At 40.8% G+C, this 25,567-nt stretch overlaps 2 protein-coding genes across 2 annotated transcripts in view; one reads left to right on the top strand and one right to left on the bottom strand.

The window, feature by feature from the left end:
- Positions 1-4,823, top strand: part of VWDE (von Willebrand factor D and EGF domains) — a 44,425-nt gene extending 39,602 nt beyond the window's left edge. The window contains exons 29-31 of the mRNA XM_037386876.1: positions 672-767; positions 1,317-1,420; positions 2,946-4,823. Of these exons, the coding sequence (XP_037242773.1) occupies positions 672-767; positions 1,317-1,420; positions 2,946-2,966 (221 nt within the window). The 3' untranslated portion in view covers positions 2,967-4,823. The remainder of the gene's footprint in view (positions 1-671; positions 768-1,316; positions 1,421-2,945) is intronic.
- A 3,690-nt stretch (positions 4,824-8,513) lies between these two features.
- LOC119147788 (von Willebrand factor D and EGF domain-containing protein-like) lies at positions 8,514-17,626 on the bottom strand. Its single transcript, XM_037387195.1, has 5 exons — positions 17,354-17,626; positions 14,463-14,558; positions 11,267-11,371; positions 10,766-10,861; positions 8,514-8,954 (listed from the first exon to the last, which is right to left on the bottom strand). Exons 1-5 carry the CDS (start codon positions 17,580-17,582, stop codon positions 8,845-8,847), a joined length of 636 nt encoding a protein of 211 aa, XP_037243092.1. The 5' UTR covers positions 17,583-17,626; the 3' UTR covers positions 8,514-8,844.
- Positions 17,627-25,567: the final 7,941 nt, after the last annotated feature.

Genomic DNA, 25,567 nt, shown 5'->3' with positions numbered 1-25,567 from the left:
AGTGTCTGTCATAGTACCCACCCGAGGCTCAGATACTGATATGGCAAATCAGCTCTCTAATGGCACAGAGGAAAAACAATTTTCTCTGTATTAGTTTCTGTAATTATTGGAAAGTTTTATTGAAAAAAAAATCACCCATATTGACAGGGTGAGATATTTTTGGACACTGTTGAAGAGAGATTTCATTATCATAGTCAGTTAACCAATGAGAAATAATAGCGATTTAGATTATGGCTTAATAAGCAGGGAGAAATGTGCAGAAAAGTGGGTCATAGAAATTAACTTTGGATTAAATACTCATGAGTTGATTTACCATGTGTTAAGTTGCATGACAGACAAAAGTTCTCTCACTAAGGTATGGGTTTTAGAAAGGTAAATTTGGAAAAAAAAAAAAAGATTTTAGCGGAGCTATTTAGTGGTGCTGACTTATTTCAGTGTTTCAGGCTTCTGTAGCAATCTGCAGTGCATCAGATCTGTGTTGGCTGTAGGGTTTTTTGTTTCTAGTTGCCTCTCTTCTTTAATACCCTGTTGATCTTAGATGGATTTTCAGTGAAAATGATGTGACCCGTGTATGGAAAGCACTCAGCCTCTCATGGGCATCCTGAAATGTAAATACTAAGTAAAAGTAATCCCTTGGGATATAACCAAACTTGGTAATGACGTTTGTGCAGCAATCTGTCTGCAGGAATGTAAGAATGGTGGGGAGTGTATTGGACCAAGTACGTGCCATTGTCCTCCGCAGTGGGAAGGAATCCGGTGCCAAACACGTAAGAATGATGTGACCTGAAACCTCTTGCTTCAGCACAGTTAAGAATGCTTCAGCCGTGCATAATGCCTAGAAGTCCTATACTTGGTTGTATTTTAACCTAAATCTACGTCAAAAGCAGGATAAAAGAGCAGGGATTGTTCTGCCTGTCCTGAAGCCCTGCAGAATACAAGAGTAGTCTGGGCCCATGGCCATGTGCAGTGGCTTGCTGTAGCACCACATGTTGCTGCAAAAGTCCTGAGAGGCCATAGCAGTAGCTCGAAATAGTACAGTGAGTTAAAAACCACCTCGCTCCTGTCCCTTGCTCAGTCTCATTCATGCCCTCGGCATGTTCCCCTGTTAAAACCACGTCAAAGAGGGATGGGATAGGCGTAAGAACAGCATTGGTTCCACGTGACTGAAGTCCCCTTAGACAGAGGGCTGTTGCCCTGCGAAAATACCTAACAAGTTCTCAGCTCTTATAAGCAAGAAGAAGTATATAGAGATAGCCACTTTTCCTTCACCAGGTTGTTCTCATGAATAAAGCCGCATTGTTCCTTTCTTGTTTTAGCGGTGTGCAACCAGAAGTGCCTGTTTGGAGGCAAGTGTGTATCGCCTAACATATGCTCTTGTCGTCCTGGTTATACTGGAGTCCTCTGTGGGAAGAAAATTCAGGTACACGTAAAGTCAAGACACCATCACAGATACAGCGATTTGGGACTCATTATCTAGTCCATTCTTGTCCAATGAAGCAGCATGAAATAACCAAATGCGTTTGTCCAATTTCTTCATTTCAGCCTTCAGCGTGGGAAAATTCATAAAATTCCTAAGAGCTATTCTAGCAATTTACAGGCTGTGATACTTATAGAATTGTTCTCAACACCTAATGTAAATTTCCTTTGTTTCAGATTAAGCTCATTATTCTCTTGCTGTTCCCTAAGTAGCAGCAGCAGGAGTTAATAACTATACTTTTCATAACATCCACTGTTCTCCAGCATCTGGACCCATTTTAGGGAAGCGTATCCCACTGCTGACTTTTTTAGCTTGCATTGAGCCAAGCCCTGATTTTTTTCAACTAACTACAGTTGTCATTCAGTTCATCCCTGTTGCATACAAACGTTCTGTATCCCCAAGTTTAACTTTGGGAGTAGCTTTGCTTTTTTGCATTATAGTGAATGCTGGCCATTTCTCTGTTTTGTCAGTAATCTGCTGTATTCCTTTGCTTGAGTGCTGGCGGTCACTCACTGAAGTGATCTAATTCAACATTTCATTACAACTAACTTTTTTGTGATGGCTGAGGTAGAAAGCATTCTGCTCTTCTCGCATCATCTGTGATGTTTCTCTTCTTTTAATGTCAACATATTTAGACGCTTTTCTTGTGCCAGCAGAATTTCTTTGGTGGAGTTGGGGTGTAGCCTAGCTGATTTTAGTACTGCATGGTGGTGCTGTTCCTTTACATTCGTCTTCAATTACACGCCACCGTTTACACCTGTGCTGTGGTTTCTTTTAAAAACAATTTAGTTATTTGGTCTCCTGCTGCAGCCTAACTAGTGTATTCTGTCCGTCTCATCTTTCCTTTCTTTTTAGTACTTTGCCACGTTATGTATAATGTAAAACCTATAATGTGACTGCTAGACGTGCAGGCATTTTTAGTAAGAAATGGGTCAAAACCAGGGAAGACAGCAATAGTTGAAAAGTGCTCGGAGTTCCGATCTTTTTTCTAGTTTAGCAAGTCCTATATACAATGCTGATACTATTTGTGGTCAGAGAGCAGATAACTTGCTAGAGATAGAGCAGTATGTTTAAGAAATTGAAATAATAAATCTCATACACATTTTGAAAATAGAAAACTACATATCCTGTGATGGTAGGACTATAATGTTTGCAATATGGATTTCCAAAATGCAGTCTAAAGAAAGGAAATTATTTTATTCAAATGTTTACAAAATATCCCACAAAAGTATTACTGTATTTTTAATCTAGAAAATATATTGTTGATCAGTTAGGCAGTGGTGTATCATACACTGAACAAAATGGCTCATTTTCTTAAATAAACAAGCTATATGTACAAGCTCAACTTAATACTGTGTTTCTGCATATCAGGAAAGCAGAGATTCAATAAAATTGTTTCTTAAACTTTATCATAAAAACAGGCTGCATCATTAAAGTCTGTTTTTACATATTTTTTTTTTCCTCCAAGGTACAAAGGCATCATGGTTGAAGAAGTGTATCAATTAATCTGCAGTGCTGCATGGACGTATGAGACTTGAAAATCGCAGAAGGGTTGAAGGCAATTACAGAGTTTATTTAAATGAAAGGAATATCCAGAAGCGTTATTTTAAAAGATGTGTATTACAGCCATGAATTTTGATGGGCTTCAAAACTACAGTCTTGTAGTCATTAAAATGTATGTATATTTTTGTAATTTTTTGCTACCTCATGCACAAGCCCCACAGCTTCTGGTACTTCACGGAGCTCAGAGATTTGATGAATGATGCAAACTCAGAATTCTGCAGTTTGTTGATGTAGTCAGCTGGACTATGAGATTTCCTTTGTGGGAACAAGACTGTAATAGCTGCCAAGTGGCTAGGAGAGAAGGCAGCATTTGTGAATAGTACCTTCTGTTTTTAAACATTTAAACATTGGCTGCATACAGAAGAAAAAGCAGAACTTTTTTTCTTCGTCTTTGCATCGGTCTGTTCTAATGACAAGTTATGAGTGAGGAAGGAGGGGAACCTAAACCAAGGCTTGGCTACTACCAACAGAGGCAAGGTCGCACGTCCTGTTAACGGTCACCCAGGTGCAGAATAATTCAGGTTTATCCATGGCAAACCGTAGTAGCCTGGAGCCAGATACCGACTCCCCTGTTCAGAGTTCCCCATTACTTACGCTCACTTAGCTGAGTCACCAGCTACTGAACGATTCCTGTGTCTGTAAGACTTTTATGTGCCCTGTTCTGATATGGCATTCAGTAATATGAGGACATTTTGTCCCTGAGTCTCTTAGAGAAATTTAGAAATGCTTTTAACCGTGCTGAATCTTAAAATAGGAACTAATAAGAGGAGGAATTTGCTGTACATCATGCCATCTGTATATATCAAATCAGAAAGTATTTGTAGAAGTGTCATAGGAGTTTTTTTCTGTTACCTATTGCTCCAGTGAACTGTTAGCACATACCAGCTGCCAGATAGTTTTTGAACAAATAAAATTCCAGTTTTTCTGAAATTTCCTACAGAGCACCACCATCTTCTTCCCCTAGAGCTGCAAAAGACATTTCAGTTCCTGCTGCAACCAGCTGAGCTCTGGTAATAGATACAAATGTCTCTTTAGCTAACCCATTGAAGTTTACTATTTTGTTTTGGTTTTTTTAAAACCAAAAATAAACGTCATGACTTTCTGTTCTCCTGAGCAATATTCAATTTGCATACACTGATTCCAAATGGGAAGAAAACAGAGCTCATTTTACCATTTGCTGCCACTGTGGGGATGCTGATTGCCAAATCATAGCCGCTAGCAGCTCTGTGCCTATATTCTGCCTCACCTTTTGATAGCCCTTTTAAGCTATTTTGCCAAGTTAGCTGGCATTTTGAGAGCTCAGCATCATTCCAGAATGATGGATTTAAAAACTGTAAAAAATGTTTTCAATTTTCTGCTTGCATTTTAAGTTTCCGTGTTTCTATAGTTTCTTTCAATCAAGTATCAAAGTGGCTGATAGAACAGTTCCCAGAAGATAAGGCTGTTATTTAAAACCTATTCCACTTGGAACAGTTTCCTTTCTCACAACTCTGAAAAGATCTCTGTGAACAAAACCTGACTAGCTATTGGAATGGATGCCTCAGGATGATGCTTTGAATACAGAAGGTTCTGAAAATGGCTTTAAAGTGCAAACACCCCGGTATCTGAATCTCAGACTGTTGTAACCCCCCTTCCGCTTGTCAGTTACAGAGGTATTGTGCCAGAGGAGAGGTGACATCTGCCAGGAACACTGTTAATAGTACTTTGGTTAATGAGTTTGTGCAACCCTCCATTCACAAAATTGAATCAATATACATGTGCCTTTCTAGGATTTCAGGCTGAATAAAGGAGGTTTTTTTAATCGTTGTTTCCCATTTACTTTCAGTGGCTATAAAGGCAGAAATCGTTTCTTTTACATTTTCCAAACAGAAGTTTTGCAAACAAAGGCATTGCCACAGTTTTGCTACAGTAGTTAAAAATGCTCTAAGCTGTGCTATTTTTCAGCAAACAGGTGAAGCAGAAAAATTACCAGCACACGCATAAACACAGGCAGGTACTTCAGAACTGCCCAGTAATTATGTGATCAGGTGAAACTATTTTGTTACTAGATTGTCCATCATATACATGAAACAGTTCACTGTAATTGGAAAGCACATTGCAACAATGCAGTAAAATCGCTCAGTTTAACTAGAGGCAGAAGCATATAGAGGGCTTGTGCACACAGGTTAAGGAAGCTATTCTCAAATCGCAATCTGAAATTAGGACCAAAAGAGTGAGGGGATTTGGAAGGGGGGGAAGGGTTGCATACTGCAGGAGTTGCCATGGTTCCACTCTGATGGAACAAAGGGCAACTTGTGCCAAACTGAAGATCTTACAGTGATTCTTAGCATGTTATACGGGATACAGGTATCCTCACTGAATTTTCTTGCATGATTTCTTGAAATACTAAACAGTCCTGGAAGGTATGTATGTACATCATCCATTTATTACCTGCTTGCACTAAAGCTGTTCTGCAGGCCAGCAGAAATCCTCCCAAGTGCAGACTGATGTTTGCCCATGATCTCAAAAAGCTCTCTGAAACACAGTTGAATGTTTTCAGAAGGAAGGACTCCTATCGCAGAAGATGCCACAGATTTTTGCAAGGATTCAGTTTCCTACATTTACATCCACATTAGCTGTGATTTAAAAAAAGAAAACACCACACAACAAAACAGTGGGCCTCCTGTGCAAGGCTTTTTTTTTACAGAAGTTAATTATATATTCTCATAGCTGATAATAGAAAGCAGGTTAACATTTCCATCTACCAAAAGCAAACCCACGAAGAAGAATCGGTGCAAGCCCTAAAGTAAATCTGTATAAAAGCTTAAGCTACTCGACAAATTAGCTATATCCGTTCCATTACTTGCCCAAATGGGACAATCCAAAGTTTCAATTCTCTATAAGACAACACCTGGGTACGTATATAAAACCAAATGTAGCAGTTAGAAAGTGTTACTAATGGCTAAAGATGTTTGCGTTGTTTCTCTTGTATAAAGGTATCGTATGACAATGTCAGGTCATTTAACTCAGCTTCCACCCACAGCTCACTTTAGCTAATACAGGATATTTTACAGATAAACCAAGTAACTGAAGAGAAAATATAAATGATAAAATGTGCATATAGGTAAATTAAAAAGAAGAAACACTCCTCACCTTTCCACACATGCTCTAAAAAGATGGAATATCAAACACACAACCAGTGCGCGACACCTACAATTTTTCCAGTTGTTTTTAGTGAAGATCAGAGTTAGCTCTAACAAATAAGGGAGGTAACCTGTTCCGTAGTGTTTTTCTTGACCTTTAACTAGCTTGTCACAGGAAGGCAGCTCCAGAAATTGCAAGCTATAACTGGTACATTCAATCCTCCAATAAGTGGGGAACACAAAGGACAAGGAATACTGACAGATCTTTTAGTAAATATATGTGGAACTGTTCAAGCAGTAATTTGGGGACCTGGATTGTCATTAGTAACACATTCTGAGACTGTTCTATTTTAAAATAACTACTAGAAAATGCACTTTTAAACTCACTTATAATATTGCAGAGATTTAAATGGTATTTCTTAAAAACAAGAAACCCCAACAAAAACCCCTGTAGCCAGTAGATGGTGCCACATTCAAGCAGTATTTCTAAAATAGCCTTCACATTCTGTGTGCCCTCAAATTACTGCTTGCTTACTTCAATCATTTCTAAACAGAGAACTATTTAAATTAGCATTTGTTCTGGCCTTCTCAAAACCACCAATTACAGGTCTCTCTCACTGACTACTCCTGGTCTCATGCTCCTAACTGCTAATATCTCTTTTGGCTTCTAATCACCGTTATTGTCACTTTTGGCTTTATTAGTAGAAGTCAGGCTTTTCAGGAACAGAGATATTATGCCTCTTTGCATTTACATAATTCTGCTCATTTACTCTGAAATCTTGGGTCTGAGGCAATTAATTATTTTCCATTTGCTTTCCTGCAACGAGTATGTAATCTAAAGCATTCAACTTAACTCCTGAATTTCTAAATTATGGCACGATTATTGTAGTGAGCTGTGACACAGAATGCCATCATAACAAAGCCTACTCTGGAACTGTTGAAGAAATCTTGTTCCATGCATGCAAACCACATTTTTCACCGGCATGCCTGAAATACCCCGTGTATCACAGCAAAAGCAGCACAAAACGCAGACATGCTTCTCACTCAGTCCCCCACCCCTAGCAACAAAACCTGCACACCACCTATCCATAGCAGGTTCCATCTGAACCAAAGTGCAATAGCCCTCCAAAGCAAGGGCAGAGGAAGGCTTCTCAGCCTCACAGGGCAACAATTGCTCGTAACAGAAAATGGGACTCTCCTGTACTATATACTACTTGTCATCTTTTGCCCCCTGTATGCTTGGGTTCTCTCTTCTAGAGAAGGTTGATAACTGAGAAGACCCCATTTCTTTGCTGCTTGTCAATGCTTGGTGGTTTGTAATCCCTGGAGAAATGTGTCCGTGTGAGTCACTGCCTGTGAAAGCTGCGTGTTCTGGTAAGGGAGCTCACACACGCATACAATGTTACTCCATCAAACGGACTAAAATAATGCATTAGCAAACAGATTAAAGTAATGCATAGTTAAAATTTTCCCACCAAAATTTCCAGTACCACCTAGAATACAATTAATATCCGTCTCTCAAAAAAATTGATCTGAGCATCATTCAGAAAGTTGACTGATTGAACTTCCATGTTTGGCAAAACCTCCTCAACTATAGCATTCCAGAAACAGCATAAACGAGACATGGAACAATGAGCGTAGGAGTCTCAGTCCAATCTGCAAAAGGCTGCAAAACCTAAACGAGGCCAAACTGGAACATGCCCAGAAGACAAGCCTCAGCATCCTCCACACAGGTGATTTGTGACAGGCACGGCTTTTCCTCACTGCCAGCCTGTAGCCTCCCATTATATTGCTCCTGTAACAACACAACCTTGTATAGGAATGAATCATCAAGGTCTCCATCTCCAGAAGGGACATAAACACATTTCCCTATCTTACTGGGGTAAGAAAAAGAAATAACTGGAAGCTGATAGATGATCGGATGATACAATTGCAGAAGTAGTCAAGATAAGGACTCTCTTGAGTATCACTATGGATTAAGATTTTAGAAAGTAACAGCAGAACTGTCTGAACAAGTACTGTGTGGTTTGGTTGTTTTTTAATATTGCTTAACTGATCGCAATCCAAATCTGATTGGGGGGGAGGGGCAGGAAGCATACATAAAGCAATAACCAGGATTTTAATAAGACACTTTGTAGTTTGCTGATGTTCCAGAAAGATGCAAACGCTGCAAGTTTCCTCTTGCAAGTGTGTAATCTTCTTGAAGGCACACTATACTTGAGCCAACATCCACTTCTGATGATCTGAATTAAGGATGTTTTGTTTCATGTGCTTTTTAAAAACACATAATTGATATAGCGCAGTAATTCTAGTCAAAGGGGGAAAAAAAAAAAAATCAAAAAGAGCACAGATCTATTCTGAAGTACTTTATTTGAAGAGCAAATTTCATTTCAAGGTCAGCTGTATCAACCAAGACATAACACTTCTGCTTACAAAGAAAAGAAAATGCTAACAGAAGAAAATGTGCCATACACTACACATACTTGGACACTTACAACAGCTGTGTCATCAGCAATACTTTTCTTCAATACAGAAAAACATTTACTTAATATACTGAAAACAAAAAGCTATCTGAAATCAATTAGTTACCATGTTTGTTTTAAGGTTCCCCACAGCTGCAAACTTCATCTCTGTAGGAAGAGCTACATGAAGCAAAAGCAGCTTATCTTTGCGGAAGTTGCTTCATTCCTTCCTTTTCTTTGTACACTGTACACCAGAGTACGGCAGTCGACATCTGCACACGTTTGGAGCTATGCATTTTCCTCCATGTTGACAAGGTAGTTTACATACAGCTGAAATGAGAGACCAGATACATGCTATGTCTGCAGCACAACACAGGCTCATTTTTCTTCTTTGTCTCACTGTGCTAGCAGAATTGTTCCCTGGTGACCACACTGGGACGGTATAAATAAAAGCATAATGGAAGAACTGAAAAGCAATGCCTCTCAATTTATGGCATCGTGGCCTTCACTGGAATACAGCCACAGCATGTCTAGTCTTATTCATGCTTCATTCCCCTTTTAAAATACTATCATTTCTGTTGTTGTTTAAGGCACAGGCTGTTTTTGAGATGGATGTCTCAATGAAAGTGAGGGAACAATAAAAATTCCTGCTGAAACTTACTCCAGACGGCTCTTGGATCCATATCCATGAGGAAACAGCTACCAAACACTAGCTATTGTTCACACAGTGCCCTTCCGCTCCCCCACAAGAAGGGCAGAGGAGTGGGCACAGCTTTAGTTGTCCCCTAGCTACATACCAGTTCAGTTAACAAGCCAGGGCCTGCAATTTGCTCATGAGCATCTGCACCAAGAGAAGTCAAACTGGACGCAGATCTAGTTAATTCAGTAACAGTGATTATTTTGACACTAAGAACCTGAACACTTCTACCATTATTGCTAGTGCAGGGAATGAAGCTAAGCATTTTTAAGTTCCTCTGCATCTCCCACACTTACCTTTTAATACCACCCTCTATCTCAATACACCGATGAACTCAAAAGGTAAGCATTTTGCTGGTCAAATAGGAATGCTAAAAGTACAAGGGGCAACAGGCACAAACTGTAACACAGCAACTTCCGTCTGAATGTGAGGAAAAACTTTTTAGTTTGAGGGTGACAAAGCACTGGACAGGCTGCAAAAAGAAGTTGTGGAGTCTCCTCTGGAGACATTCAAAACCCACTTGGATGTGATCCACACAACCTGCTCTAGGAGAACCTGCTTTAGCAGGGGGTTGGACTAGATTGTCTCCAGAGGTCCCTTCCAACTCTGACCATTCTGTGATTATTTGTTATTCTTTGCTTGACCATATATACTGCAGAAGAACTAACACCAGCTGATCTAGATTCCCACAGCCACATAAAATTTTCAAATGCACAGGACTTCACCCACGATATCCCATTCACAAACAATGTTTAAATGAGCTTTCTCTCAGTCTCCCAGAAAGCAAACAAAAACCTTCTCTTTTTACAGTTTTAGGATTATTGCTTTAGGACCAGGGCAGTGCTGTTTGAGCATACAGGGACCTGCCAGAGAAGGGTACCTTACAGTTTTTGTATGTAATCATCATCTGCTTTTGTGAATCAAAATTTGGGAAAATGCATGTGGTTGTTCAGCAAGAGTGTCAGTCAGTACTAATCCTGACTATAGCCAGTTTCCTCTTACTCTTTTAAGAGCACCTGGAGTTGATTCTGCCAACTTATCCCCAAAGTGAGAAGCAAGTTTCAGTCTCCCATGCCCATAAAATTTAATGAAGCTTGTAACCCACGTAAGAAGTGATAGTGTTTCTGTAATGGCCATTTTCAGGTGTTTATACCAGGGTGTTGATTTATAGAAAATATTTCACAAGACATACCAAGTAATGAATTTGGTGACAACCAAAATCTGAATTTATCTGAAGTAGACAAGTTCTGTCTTTCTGACCAAATTGAAAAGCCACCTACTACTTACGCATACTTGTAAGACCCTCAGTATGCAGAAGCAGCTCTCTTTATTATTCTAAGATACTTGCCTAGCAGCTTTGTTAGGCACCGAAGATCTGAACGCTGTACTGGTAAATCAAACAACTAGAGAACAGGATAAACAAAAAATGTCAGAAGTCATTTACCTAAGTGACATGCTCCACCGACCCATCCAGCTGGACAGCTACAAATCCCAGGAGCCACACAAGCTCCATTATTCCGGCAACCTTGAGGACAAATTGCTAGAAGAAAAGAATGGGTAAGTCAGCAGGATTTATAAAACTGATATTAAAGAATCCTGACAGAATGAAAGATTCAGGATGATACAAATTAAAATGGCAAAACACATTTTCTTCCAGGTTAGATACTCAACTGGTATAACTCTGAAGGCATTTCCAGGGCCATGGAAATTGAAAAAAATAACTGTGTACTGTTAAGAATTTTGGTTTAAATGTTAACAGATGTATAGTTTAATGCAAAATAATTTCACAGTATTTTATCTGAGTGTTTACCAATAATGTATTACTACAGAAACGAAGGACCTACAATGACTTTTCCATAGTTATTAGCCTCTTAATACTTTTAAAATGTTTTTGTAACTTAAGTTATATTTTTTAATCAATATTTTCATGAATGTAGATACCCACCTTCTTGGCATCTTGATCCCGTCCAGCCAGAAGCACAAAGGCACTTCACAACTCCATTGACAGAGATGCATTCCCCACCATTTTGACAGCCTCCTTCACAGCTTACTGCGGAAGAACAGCATACGCAGCACATTTCAGAAGCAGCATAGGATATCAAATAATTATCTTTAAACAGCTGGTCTACCATCAACTACTTGTTCTATCACATCTGCAAAGACTAAAATTTCAACTATTCAGAGCAAGGCACAGTTCTGTAAGGAGCGAGCGAGGATGACAAAACCGTGTCTGCAAATGCCAACTCAAAATGCAGTTAAGATTAAAGATCTTAACTTTTTGAGCATTTAGCCTGAGAGTACCAACAAACAAACATAATTATCACTATGGCATAGCTCCTCCCCTCCCCAACTGTGAACCAACTGTTCAACAGCCGCACCACAGTAACTACTAACATACATATTCTTATCAATCTTGCCAAATCATAGCTGGTGAGCCAGTAACATGTGGTCAAGGATTCATGCAGTTCCTTACCTGACAGGACCTACACATAACAAGAGGAAGAAGAGAAGGGGATATTGCCTTGACAAACAAACCCATAACTACAGCCAGGTTGAGTGGTGTCTTCCCCCAAAGGCCAACTATGTAAGTCAGCCTCCTCATTCCAGAATTGTTCTATGCATTGAAGCCCTGAAGGACTCATTAACAAAGCATTATTTATACCAGACATATGATTGGTATTCAACCGTGGTGCACACCATCTTTGAAACATGGCATAATCACTGTTCTGTACAATCAAACGCATCCTTTCACAAGCATGAATGTAAATGTACACACTACCTTCACCGCACTGAAGAGAAACAACTATCCTTCATTAGAATGATGGACAGTTGGGATGTCTGCTTGATACTTGGTAGAAAAAAGTCCAAATCTCTGTTCTACCACAGTCTTTGAATATGATTTCAGCTCATGATTCAGCTGAGGATTTGACACAAATGCTGAACTTGCAAGGACACGCAAGTGAACTCCAGTACAGCTAGAAAAGCTCTTCAAAGCCTGTTGGCATATTTCTTTGTCACATGGTATAACTTAATGTGTTTAATATTGATTATATTGCATCGATTGTGGTGACAGGGGGAAGTGCCTGAAGACTGAAGGGAAGCAAATATCACTCCAATCTTCAGGAAGGGCAAGGAGGAGCCGGGGAACTACAGATCAGCCAGCCTCACCTCAATCTCTGGTAAGGTAATGGAACAAGTGGTCCTGGAAACCATTTCCAGGCATACTAAGGACAAGAAAATCATCAGGAATAGTCAGCATGGCTTCACAGTGAGGGTGACCAAACACAGGTTGGCCTGGGAAGTTGTGGAGTCTCCATCCTTGGAGATATTCAAAAGCTGTCTGGACACGGACCATGGCAACTGGCTCTAGCTAGCCCAGCTTGAGCAAAGGGATTGGACAAGATGACCTCCAGAGGTCCCTTCCAGCTTCACCCATTCTGTGATTCTGTGCGATTCTGCAATAGCATATTGCACCATGCTGCAATTTTGTATATCCAGGCTCCACACGCCACGGTAGTCCACCTTAAAGGTCAGCACAAGCACATCCTTTGCCTTACAGGGATAACATGGTAAAAAGCACAAGTCGGATTTTTACTCAGATACAAATCCAAGTCTAGACTGTAGTATTTGCGTAAACTGAATCCTCGCTCTGCTTTTTCTATTTAAGTAGTACTTCTCGCCTTACTTCTGATTCAGGCTCTTCTCAGAATGTCAAGCTCCCTGTCAAGACCCCAGAAACCTACACTTTCAGATGGCCTTTAAGAGATTAAAAAAAAATAAATAATCTTTTTTCTGGAAAATGATGCTGACCCATGCTCCAGTTTACCTCACTGCTGTCAACACTGTTATGCCTACTCAAAAGGCATAGTTATTTCCCAAGGCATTACACAACAGTACTGTGTTATACAGATCTTCATTAGAAGACACTTCCTCATCTTTTTTATTCCTTTATAATGTTAGCAATATCGATATCAAATTGTTATCACTGGCAGCTGAATTCCCATTCAGTCCAGTTAATAAGCCAGAGATACAGTTTAAGTTTCTGCAGACTTAGACAGATGTTACCATGTTACATTCTTTCTTCCTAAAACACCAAATACAGCTTTATTAAAAAAATGAAACAAATAAAGAAACAAAAAAACCCTGCCAAACACCAGACAACCTAACAACAAGACTCCAGGGAGCTGCAGAAGGTAGCCGAGTTCCTTCCCCAAGTACTCATTAAGTTACACTCCAAGTAAACTCTTGTAGCTATTTCATATTTGAAGGAAATAAAGAAAATGCCTGCAGAATAAACACCAAGAATAAACAGAGAATTCTGTGAGATGTTGTTGGCTGCTGTGACCAGTCAGACTGAATGCTTATTAGGTTCTTAGTACACTGACGACTGCCCGACTAATTTACCAACATCTTTTCAAAAAGAACTTCTAGAATTTTTTAAGTGCAAGGCTTTTCTTCTGAAACAAAAGCAATGCTTTATTTTCCTTCACTCTCTGAGGATATCTTGCCTACCCAAGGATATCGTTTTCCCCCAAAACTATTTCAAGTTTTCTTCTTTTATCCCAGAACTCAAGTTATCATCAGTAGCCTAATCAGTTCATAACAATGTAACGTTTTCTTAGATTGTCTCTTCCAGTCCATGCATATATTCAATACACTTCATAAAACCATAAGAATTGGTGCCACTTCTCATCTCCATCTCCCATTACCTATCAACAATACATTGCCACACTTATCTTTAGCGACTTGCCCTCAATATCACCATCTTGCAAATACTAACACAAGTTCCAAACACCTAATGTAGAAATACGTCTCTATAAAATTAATGTCATTAAATCATCTTAAGTGTTTGTTATAGAGCTAAACAGAATATTTATGTAATATAAACAAGGTATTTTATGAGGGACAGAATTCTCTAGATTCTCACAACACATTTCAGTACATATACTTCACCCCATTCTCCTGCAAGTATGCAGATCCTCCAGGCCATGCATTTTTTGACAGCAAGATCAGAGGTCTAAGGATTTAAGGTCATTATTTCAAACTGCATTAGATCTTGGACTTGAGAAGTTCCAAATTAATTTTGCCTGTTTTCAAACTCCTTGTCTTTCCAAGCTATCATTTGTTTGGGTCTTACTCACCTTTATGACAGTATCTACCCCCATAGCCAGGTGGACATCTGCATTTCCCAGGTCTGAGGCACTCCCCACCGTTTTTGCATTTTGGATAACATGTTGCTGTTAAGACAGAAAACAAACAAAGTTTGGATCAATATTGGTGAAGCTTAACAAAATTACTACTTAAGTACATAAGAAATTCACGTTATGTTAGTCTCCGAGTACTCAGTTTGTCTTCACATTTCCTAAGATGTATCTGCCCTGCCATCCTACATCACCAGTCAGGTGAAAAGGTTTGTTTCCCTGCACAGAGAGCGCTCCACTATTTTAAGCTTTTAACCACTCAAAACTAAGGAAGCTTTTGGACCCCAGATGGAACAGGCAGCAAAGCGAGTCATATTAAAAAAGAACAAAGGAAGAAAGCTGGACTGCCAAAGAAGTTTTTGATAACAAGTCAAGAAATGACAGGTGAGGAAAGAAGTGATAAGAAGAAACGATTTAATAAAAAAAATGTTGCAACTTGAGGGGTATCTTCTATTCTTAAGATGAAATACTAGACTTCACGCTCTACTGGATTCCTGCATACGTCTCCAGTAAAACTAAATGCTCATTTCCTCATATCGCTTCTCTAAAATGTCTCCAGAAGTCAGTCACCACCTCCTTCTCCTCCACCCTCTTTTTTTTTTGTCTCATCTGCCCTCTCAGATTATTTATTCTGAAATATTATTTATTCTGAAATAAACAGTGTTTGTTCAGAAACCATCTAAGATAATTGTAACTTTTGTCATAACTGTAATTATCTGTTGGGAGAAAAGCACCTATGATCATCACAGATTCTGCAACTTTTTCATTACTGACAGCCTGGACAGGTTGGATAAGGCACAAATAAAAATCTTCATTTTGCAGAATTCTGGGTAAGTTCAGTCAGATTGGTAATAAATAGACCTCCTTGCCACTCATAAGTAATTCCTGAATCACCCCTGGTGTCTTTTGTTTATTTGCATACAGATTTTAGAGACCCACGTGTTTCAGAGCCTCATCTGAACTAACTGCAGATATGAGATGCGTTCTCTCACCACATTGCTTATCGTTGACTGGATGGGTAAGAAGTCTGAAACAGGGAAGAAAAGGGAAAAGACGAGCAGTGAGGAACACTGATTTTGCCCTCCTAATCTTACAGCACTCTCAAACAACCCAACTGAAGAACAGAGGATTTTTCACATTAGTATCTGGAGAATGAGTATTTGCATGCAAATACAGGACACAGATGTATGAAAGAACCATTCAGCACTCAGCTCTGCATAACTGTTTTACCAGATGCTTTCAGTTCATTGGAAATGCCATACGAGAGCTCTCAATTTAAGAAAAACTGTTACTTCACATAGTCTCCAGTTCAGTTTTCTTGACAGAACAAGGGATGAAACTTCATCTACCCAAATCTTTTTCTACATTGATGAGCTTATCAGAGCGAGCATTCAGCGGTTCCCTTAACAATTCCAGACAGTTCACCTCTCTAATTCAAAAATGGATCTGCATCTCCAACAGTCTTTCACATCTCCCCTAAGCCCCAAAATGTCTAGGATCCAACAGTTGTTTGGAACAGTGCATACAGCAGTTACTCATCCCCAATGCACAGCACATTAGCTACACATCATTTGTCACCACCTGCTAGCCTTAGCTTCTAAATAAAACAATACTCCATGAATGATTACAGTGCTGAATGAAATTTTCAGCATCCCATTTCAGAGTTTAAAAAAATAAATCACATTTTAAATGAAAGGCATTGAAAACTAGAACAAATATTGTACAGATTATATCACCTCTTCGCACAGGACAACATGTCAAGCAAAAGAACTCCTGATATTGAGTGAATTTTAGCAATTAATAGCCACAATAGCCACTTCTGAAAAAAAGGAATTAGAAATCAGACATGTTACATTAAACAGTGTTTAAACCTAAACTCTTCTCCCCAGTGTTTACTTCTGCATATTGGGATACTTTCAAAAATACTTTGTCTCTCGTTGAACATTACCAGGAAGAGATTTCAGTTCCCTACCTTTACGCCTCCTACCATGGAAATGGGATGTACAGATGACTCTGTGGGTCAGGTAGGAAGTAAATTCCAGTATTTTTACAAGCACAATGTACTCCAACAAAAGATCCAGAAAATAACCTACTTTATACACACTTTTTTGATCTGTTCATTAGCACTATTCTCACTAATAGCACCTAGAAAATACCAGTTTAACATTGCTGAGGCTTGGAAAGCTGTCAAGCCTCTCAAAGCACCATTCCTCACTCAGGCAAGTATTTAAACGTGCACAGGAAAAATTATACAAGGAAGTGGATGCAAAAGCCTGTCCAACAAGCTGACATTTACCCCACCCTCAACTGGTAAAGCGCTGTATCTACTGACACCGCGGCCACTTCCAACGGCTGGGGCAACCCACCTACGTGAGTGTCTTCATGAAGGAGATGTGTGCGCTACCAGTTTGCTGCCATTGCCTCGCCAGAACCTGGGTGTCTTTATCCCCTTTCCCCCACCGCACCTTATTTACGTCCTGCCAGGCACCCAGCCACTCCCCTCTCTCACTGCTCCCGACCCCAGCCCCTCAGACCTCCCAGAGGGAGCACTCGCAGGAAGGCTGGCACAGCATGGCGCCCACGCCTGCTCAGGCACAGACGCGACCCCAGGGGCCACCGGAGCGCAGAGACCCCCACAGCCGCGGGCAGGCGACGCCGGGCAGGGCGCTCCCCGCCTGTCCCCCGCGGCGAGGCGAGGCGAGGCGAGGCGAGGTGCGGAGCGGCCGCCCCTGGCCCGCCACCGCCCCGCCGGGGGGATGCCACCGCAACCCGCCCCCGCCTTCCCGCCCACTGGCACCGCCTGGCGCCGCGGTGCGAGGCCGGGCCGTTACCGTGCTGGCAGAGCTCGCCCTCGTAGCCCTTGGAGCAGAGGCAGGTGCCGTTGCCGAGGCAGAGGCCGCCGTGCTGGCAGCGCGGGCTGCAGGCCGCCGGCGGGGCCGCGCCGAAGGGCCGGGGCGCCCCGCGGGCGGGCAGGGCGCCAGCCTGGGCGCCGCGCAGCAGCCCGCACAGCGCCAGGCAGAGCAGCAGGCGGGGCAGCCCGCCGCCGTCCCGCCGCGCCATGGCCCGGCCGCCTCACCCGCTGGCTCGGGCAGCTCGCCGCCGCCCCGCTCCGCTCCCCGCCGCCGCCTCCTCTCCGCGCACTCCCCTTTCACCCCCCGCTCCTTCACGCCCCCCGCGCTTTTCCCCTCTCGGTGCTCTTCCACTCCTCCTCCACCCCCGCTGCGGCGCGGCCTCCCCCCGCCTCGCCTCGCCGCCCCCCGCGCCCTGCGGTCACGGCGGGTTGAAGCCCCTCCCGGGTGTCCGTGACAGCCAGCGGGTTACCCGGGTGCGGGCAGGGACCCGGCCGCCCGCAGCGCCTGAACCGAACGGGGCCCGGGGGCTCTGAAGGGCACAGCCCGGCCCGGAGCCTGCAGCAGGCGGAGGACCCGCCCACCAGCCGGGCCACGGACCGGGGCCGGACCGGGCCTAGGCCCAGGTGGCTGCCGTGGGTGCAGCCGAGCTGTGGGCCCCTGCCGCCGAGGGCCCTGCCACCCCTGCCTGGGCTGCAGGGCTCTGGCCCTGTAGCTGCCCGCTCTCCCTCCCTGCGACCTCACAAACTGAGTCCAATTCACCTTCATCTTTGAAGTCACCACGCGATGTCAATATCTTGACAGTGTTGGAAGGGTGATGCGCTGAACCCACTGCAGCTTTGCAGATGGGCAAACGGGAGGAGTATGGATTTCATGCTGCCACCTCGTCCAGCATGCCATCGCTGGGAATGGCCTCAATCCAATTCTGTGGCAAATAAAACAGCAATATATTTCAGTTCGATTGTGAAAATATAATCAGTTGCAAGAACACAAACATAGAGGATCAGAAAACACGAAAACACCTTTCCCCTCATTATTTCCCATCTTTCAAAAGCATTTCCTATAATTTTAAATGTTTCCCAGAGAAAACACACACTTCCCATGCCAAGGCTGAGCCCCAGGGAATTTTTTCAGGTGTGCTTGATTGACCAGTAGTGACAAAAGGGTAATATAAATACCTATACAAAGTGTCTGCAGAAAAGTGAAGTAAACCTCATGCCTTTTGAAAAACTAAGGAAAAAACAAAGCTGTCTTCAATGGTGAGAGCTGACTTTGAATTAATTTTAGGAATGGCACGAAACAGTTTGATTTGTTGTCTAGGTAGTATGATCTGGTAACTGCATTCACTTTGACTGGAAATTAAAATTTGTGTAATTGCCTGATAGAATAGAATAAAAGGCAAAAGTACTTCTGTTGGAAAACTGGCTTTGATCCCTTTTCACACCTACTGAGGTGCTGTCTGGCTTCTTGCAAAGGTGTGCACATAATGTGATCCTTTCAAGTTCTTTAGCCTTTGGAGGAGCACAGCAACATGTTAAATGGTTAAACAAGAGAAGCCTAGAAGTGCAATACTAAACAATTGCCTGCAATGGGCACAATTCCCCTCTTGCTTGTGCCTAGGTACAAAGCCGCTTTCAGATGATACATACATACAATTACATTCATTCTGTGCAAACCCATGTTGCAAATATCCTTTCATGTAATACTGATGCTGCAAAAAAAGCAGTGATCTAGTTACTCATATATAGGTTGCCATAGTCTGTTAGTTTGCTATCTAGAGTAAAAACATCCAAGCCCTGTTGCAGTTCTATTTGTGGCAGGGAGAACAGGGTCTCCTGTTTTCGTGTACAGTATTCCCCGCTGCAAGCACGAGGGTAATTGGATTGAGCAGTGAGAGCACTCATGGTAAAACTGCTTGCCAGAAATATATTGGGGAATAAATTCTTTTCAAAAGGAATAGCTTCCTTTATGCTAACCCCACAAGAGCAAAAGGAGAGAAGAAAAGAACTGAGATGCTGACTCTGGGCTGTATTTTTCTCTGGGTGTATCATAATTTTACACTTCCTTGACTTCTGCCAATAATTTTCACTGTATTGAGTTAGTCTCAGAATTATTTTTTTCTATTTTTGTCTTTTCTCCACCAGACAGTTTAATGTGTAAGTGTGCCTTTGATATTAATGCCTAGCAACAATTCATTCATACAGAATTCTTTTCAGGTTTTAGCAGCTCTTCTTCATTATTCATGTAGAGAGCCTGATTTTTAAAGTACTATTTATTTTCAGTCCCATATCTCAGCTTCCCTATTCCAAAAAGATGACTTCTGGTGGCTCAGGTTAATTAAGAGCCCTTTTTTTATTTCTCACCAGGTTTCCTTTGAGGATCTTAAAATAATTAATACAAAAGAAAATAATCATATTTTGAAATATGGCAAGTACCCCTCAGCAGAGATAATTAAATGCAAAGACTATATTAAATAAGCTTGTTCAGGTGTTTCATTGAATGAAATAAATTTGTTTAAACATTATCTTCTGTAGGAAGGATTAGGCTGCTTCACCATCTTTGTGCATCTAAATTCATCTCAGGGCTTATCAAATTCGCTGAGTGCATGTCTGCATTTTAAAGGGGTTGTGTCATGTTAACAGAGGTTCTCACTGAAAACAGAAATGCTTCCAGGCATCCGACATGCTTTAGCCTTAGAAGTGTAATCTGATTTTAAAAAAAAAAAGACAAAAAAAAAAAAGACAGCAGTTAATGGAGTTGCTAAGTAGAGAGACAGAATTCACATCATTCATTCATTCATGTCATAATGGTTATATTTGATACTTAGTTTCAAACTAAACCCAAAACAATGCAGACATGATTAGGTTCATTTTTTGCTTCTTGAAACAGTAGAGGAAGGAGTGCCAACATCCTTCTGCCATACTGTCTAGCTGTATCATAGACAGCAATATGCAATAGCTTCTTGAGGGGGACCGCTGTCTAGTTCAGAGAAGACAGGAAAGAAATGAAACCTGCATTATAATCAGAGCTAAGGTACTTGGTGTTATATTGTGGGAGTAAGGATACTCACCTGGAGTCTGGACTTCTGCTCCATGTAAGAAAGCAGGTGCAAGGAGTGGCTCTCCCACAACCCTATGGGAATACCCCATGGCTGGCCACCCTAGAGCATGTGCATGTGTCTCTTGCCTATTTCAAAGACATTTCATTACAGTGTGAAAAACATGCAAGAAGTACAAGCTCAGATCTTCACATGCCATGGGATTTTATGAGCCAGCCAGCGTAATACAGCACAACCTGCTCTGAAAAGTAGTGACTTCAAGAAAATAATAAGCCTAGAAATTTGGATATGAAATTTTAGAGGGTGCTTGTGCAGTGGTGATGCACAATAATCTAATAAAATGTCAGTATGTCATTAATCAAGTAGATTTACTGGGGTAGGGGGTAATGTTAGGAGGTGTATAGAGCTAACTTCTTTCCTAGCACTGTGCAGCATGTGCGGTTCCAAGCTCTGACACAACCATAGCTGCACTCTTAGAGCTGGACTCGGTGCTGTGCTTAAGTACCTCTAATAACATGTGATCCAGAGCTGAAGTTTTGTGATGCTACACTGATAAACAATAGCACACACATTTATGAGTACTTTTCAGCATAATTTTATTTCCATTCTACCATGTGTAGATGAACCATCAGGTAATGATAGTTAAATGGTATTCATCAAAAGTGATCCCAACTTAAGTCCATGTCAAATCTTTCAGATAATAGGGACTTATGACCAACATCAGTCTTCTTTGTTGACAGTTTGAATACTGATTTGTCTTCCAGTGCAATTGGGCTATGGTGGCATTTGAGAAATATGTATGAAAATCACTATCATTCTGCTAAAAGAAGGAAAATGATATATGGGTTTATATTCAAACGTGCCTATGTGTGAATTAGGTGAGCAGAGATATGTATGTACAGGCTGTGTACATACATTCATCCACAACTGCCATGTGCATCTCTTGGCGTTGTCCAAAATTAAGGGCCTCTATGGATTGCATGTAGAGATTGTCTCCATTAGTACACCTAGCCCTGATTTCATAACATAAAACCACATTTTAATTTATCTGAGGCAAACGTATTCATCTGAAGAATACCAGCCCTGTATGCAGCTTTCAAAACCATTATTCCAATAAGTAAACTTCTTTACATAACAGCAAACTCAAAATGTGATGTTTAGTCAGCAAGACTGATATGCACTGAAGTCCTTGTTCACACATTTTTCTTGCTGACTAAATAGAAACATGAACATGGTATATATTAGTGAGATACTTCAGGATTAACACATTAATAATTGCAATTAGCTGTAAGTCTCTCAGACCACCACCTTTCCTAGACATTTCCAATTAGGGTGCAGAATAAATCTGTGCCTGGGGATTGTGGGTACCTCAAAAAAATACAAGAGTATTGTCAAAAGACCAGCCAGGCTCACTAGAAACAGTTTAGCTCTGAAGCTCTGTTTAGTGCAAGCCAAGGTCACTACTATCTCCTTTGAATGTTGTATGTAAATTACCTGACAGGAAAAGAAATGCTGTTCCTTTGGCCCATTAAAAGATTACTGAGCAAAAAGATCAAGGCTTGTCTTATTCCCTGGTAAACAGCTCAGCTTTCAGCTGAAACCCTAATTCCTTGTTGAATCTGATTCTGTCTTTCAGGAATGTTTGGTAATGTCTAAGCTAAGAAACCTTGCATTTCTACAAAGCGGGTAGGCCAGTGATCCTTTATCTGATTTCACAAACATAAAGTGTTACTTCAGAGTCTCAATTTTATAAAACAAGGCCCTAATCTTCCACTGCAGATCACCTCAGTTAGTTGCTGCAACAAGGAGGGACCAAATATTTACACAGATATTGCCCAATTTTATTTTGAAAGCAGAGGCCAGTCTCACTACAACTAAGGAACTTTCTGCTCATGCTATAGGTCTTAAGATCAGCCCCATTATGTAGGTGCACTGTCTAAAAGATGCTGAGCAGGTACATATCAGTGGAAACTGTGATTTATATACAGAAATGGCTCTTAAGGATCTTAAGGATCAAAGTCCAGATAAAGCAAGACTGTGAGACACTTAAATACCACATCCAGCTTCCTTTAGAGACATCTGCAAACCTCCTTGTTTTCTTCAGCACTGTAGTATCAGGCCCTACATCCCAGCAAATAAATGGCATGACATTGCCAGGCGACTGGCACCCTGAATTTTTATTTGGCCTGGAGTTCAAAGTAATTTAGGGCTCAGTATCTCACAATGCCATCAAAGTCAAACTGAAATAGTCCTCTTCCCATTCTCTTTCTTTCTGCACTGTACTTTGCTGAGTTGCTGAAGTGGGCTTGCAAGCAAAGGAAGAGAATTTGATTTCCTTACTACTCGTGGGCTCTCAACCATGTCCCTCATAAATAAATGATTTTTTTGGTCACTGAATCTTATATTTTGCCCTCAAAGATATTTGCCATAATATCCAATGAAAAGAGTAATTGAATAGCACTTGGTATAACTATTGACTATAACTCAGATACCACACCACTGCACACAGTATAAATACTAGGGGCCTAATGTTCTGTAAATTAATTGAAGTGGAAAGTCCGTAGTCACATTCATCCTGATGAAGTCAAGGGAAAACACCCAAGAGGGTAAATAGTAACTCCAAGATAGGGTTTTTTTTTCAGTATTGAGTAGTGAATTTTATATTGTTCTAGTACTTAAATCTCTGCCTCACAGGATTCATCTTTACATCCATCAAGTGTCCACAGTATCAAATATTATTAACCATTCAATATTTATATAGTTATTATTGTACCATAATCCTTACATACACTTATGCTGCTGTAAGCCAAAGCAACACTACTCAGACTGCCCCGGAGCAAAACCAGTGTCTGTGGAAGCATCCAGAGAATCATCTTTGAGACATAAAGATGTCACTTTGTCTGCCACAAAAATGCTGCCAACTTTAGGATGAATGTGGCTACTGTTCAACAGGGCACAGCAACACAACTCAGTAATGTGGAACAGGAAATGAATAAAAAAAGAGCACATCTAATTGATATTTAGATATGGTAGGATGTAATTACTTGTCCTGGAATTCATTGAAAGCATCAGTGCTCTGAATGCTCCTTTATATATATATATATATATATATAAAAACAAAAAAACAAACAAACAAACCAACAAAACCCGTACAATCAGTTCTTTACTGTCCACCAACCAAGATGACTTTAGTTTGGCAGCTGATGGTTAAAAAAATGGTGTAATACGTATTTCTATGTTTTGTATGTCATTGTTATGTTTGTTAAGTTATATTACCTCAAATCTACCTCTGAACAAAGAAAGTGTAGTTCACGTAAATAGTACTTAGAAGTTTAGGAGCACTTTACAAGTTTGAAGTTCCTTATGAATGTTGCCTGCTTGTGCTAATTTTCACAACACTCTTGAGAGAAAAGTAAATAGAAGAACCACTTTACAAATGGTGAGGCAAAAGAAAGTTGTTAGGCAACTCACATGTAAAGCTAATAGCAAAGCTGGAGTATAGACAGTACTATTTGTTTAGTCCACATCTCAAATCATGACAGCATGTCTAATGCAAACATGCCTTCATGTGATCTGTGCAGGTCTGCTCAGGAAAGGAATATGTAAAAAGAAGGAAGTTAAGTAACAGTTTGTTTCTAAAGAACTGTCATTCATCTGAAAACCACCTGTAGGCATTATCTTTCCTAACTGCACAGGTATGATCACACCTCTGTTTTGAATAGAGCTGGAATCTGGGACCAAGAAATTTAAAAAGTAAGAGTTGCTAACTTAAATCCTTAATGACAACAGAGCAAACAGGTTGATGCTGAATTAAATTCATGCCAGCCAAGAAAGTAAAAGTGAAAATGATCACTAGTGTCAATGAAAATATCTCAAATCTACCTCTGACTCATGTATGTGTGGGTAACAGGTGGAGGAAATTTGTAGAAAAAAACCCCCAGCATGTCAATGACACCTGCCTCTCTCTAAACGTCCCATTAAATAGGCTATGTCCAGTGGATCAGCTCAGGTCTCTCTGCCCCTTATGGGCTGTGCTCCCATTTAAATTCAGCCCCTTGATGGACCTTAACTCTGATGGATGCTTTCATATACTCCAGCTCCATGTATAATCCATGTGTAACAGAATACCGACTGTGAAGCTTTTCATGTTGTATTTAGTAGTAGCTGTCATATTTGTGTATTGACAGCGTTGCCAATTGTGAAGGGGTTTCACAGTTTGTGGGATTGTTTTGTTGGTGGGGTTTTTTTCCCCTCCCCTAAATCTTCAGATTCTGGAATCCCATTAGTAGTTTTACTCCTCAGTTTTAATTTTAAAAGCTGTGAAAAGAGCTAAGAATGTGATCCTAGAAAACTCAAGCAGATAAACTTCTTAAAAAATATTATTTTTAAGAAGTTGGATGAAATTAACTAGTATTTTTGTGTGTCTGTCTTTTGTGTGTCTAGCTCCTAGGGTGAATACTACTGTCCTTAATTTCACTTTTAAAAATGCAAAATGGCAACTCTGTACATACATGCACACCTCAGAACACATGTTCATGAGAATAGAGCCTGAAGTGGCCTGACATCTAGCACAGTCCTAGCCCAAAAATCTGGAAAATCAGACTTCCAAGACATAAGATTCTCTATTTGCTAGTTTAGACATCACATCTGCATGCATTAATAATGCAATCCCTGGCATTACCTTAAGAGAGTTCGACATTTGACTCTTTTTAATCCAATTTCTTAGGCTGTGGCTCTTCTGGAAACCTTCCTTCTCCTTGTAACAGAACAACAATTACAAGTTATATTTGAATCGTAAGTGTGGATAGAGGACATTCACGCTTTCTCATTTTATCACCTAATTATTCCAAGCTGGTTTAAATCCAGCACCAACAAGATGGCATTTATCAAAGTCTAGTGTCCTGACCATGATAACTGGTAATTCAATGTAAATAAAAGAGGTATCTTTCTGCACCTAACTGTCAACCATTGGGAGACTTCAAACTCAGAGGTCCTTGGATGAAGTGTGCCCCACAGGCACAAAATTATCACATCAACTCATATATGCTGATTGCTATCTATAGCTGTATAATGGAAGTTGTACCACATATACAGGACTCAGATGCTGAAAAGAGGAGTGCGGAGCTTCTGCAAACACC

The sequence above is a fragment of the Falco rusticolus genome, chromosome 4 (genome assembly GCF_015220075.1).
Source record: "Falco rusticolus isolate bFalRus1 chromosome 4, bFalRus1.pri, whole genome shotgun sequence".
Classification (NCBI taxonomy): Eukaryota; Metazoa; Chordata; class Aves; order Falconiformes; family Falconidae; genus Falco; species Falco rusticolus.
This window is presented reverse-complemented; position numbering and strand designations above follow the sequence as displayed.